Source organism: Trypanosoma grayi, assembly GCF_000691245.1.
Source record: "Trypanosoma grayi strain ANR4 Tgr_2552_V1, whole genome shotgun sequence".
Taxonomy (NCBI): Eukaryota; Euglenozoa; class Kinetoplastea; order Trypanosomatida; family Trypanosomatidae; genus Trypanosoma; species Trypanosoma grayi.
In genome coordinates, this window is record NW_008828170.1 from 1 (window position 1) to 530 (window position 530).

At 54.9% G+C, this 530-nt stretch overlaps 1 protein-coding gene across 1 annotated transcript; it reads left to right on the forward strand.

Moving 5' to 3' along the window:
- DQ04_25521000 (putative receptor-type adenylate cyclase) lies at nt 1-530 on the forward strand (the record flags this gene model as incomplete). Its single annotated transcript, XM_009318285.1, has 1 exon — nt 1-530. A coding segment is annotated over one exon (530 nt), but the record flags the coding sequence as incomplete, so codon positions are not given.

The window sequence follows — 530 nt, forward strand, 5'->3', positions numbered from 1 at the left end:
AGCGGTGTGCGTGTGCTTGTGCTGTTCACGGAGGTCTCCTTATTCTACGATGAGTTTGTTGCTGCGTTCAATGGGAGTGCTGCTGCTGAGCGCCTTGTGTTCGCGACGAGCCTGCCGCACTGGGCAGACGAGAGCACGACATCTGAGACGGTGCAGCTGTTCCACGCTGCTGTGGAGGAAAAGGCGAATTGGACCCCGCTGGCGCTGAGGAACTTCGCTACTACACTGGTAATGCAAACTGTAGTGTCTCAGATAGTGCGAATGAGTGCTGAATTATTGGTTGATTTCTTCTACAAGAATGTTGCCATCACTGTGGCTGATATGCTTTACGGACCCTTCAAGGACGGCAAGCGGTGCGGTGACCAGAATAACGTGAGCTCTGCTGAGTGTGCTGTGAACTACGGAGCGACGTATATTTCTGTGTGGTCGATGGCCCGCGTGCTGGACCCCGCAGTGCCTGAGCTGTTCCCCGCTGTGACGCCGTCGATGGAGTACGGGGAGCCCGATAAGAATGGTCTCTCAGATGATCA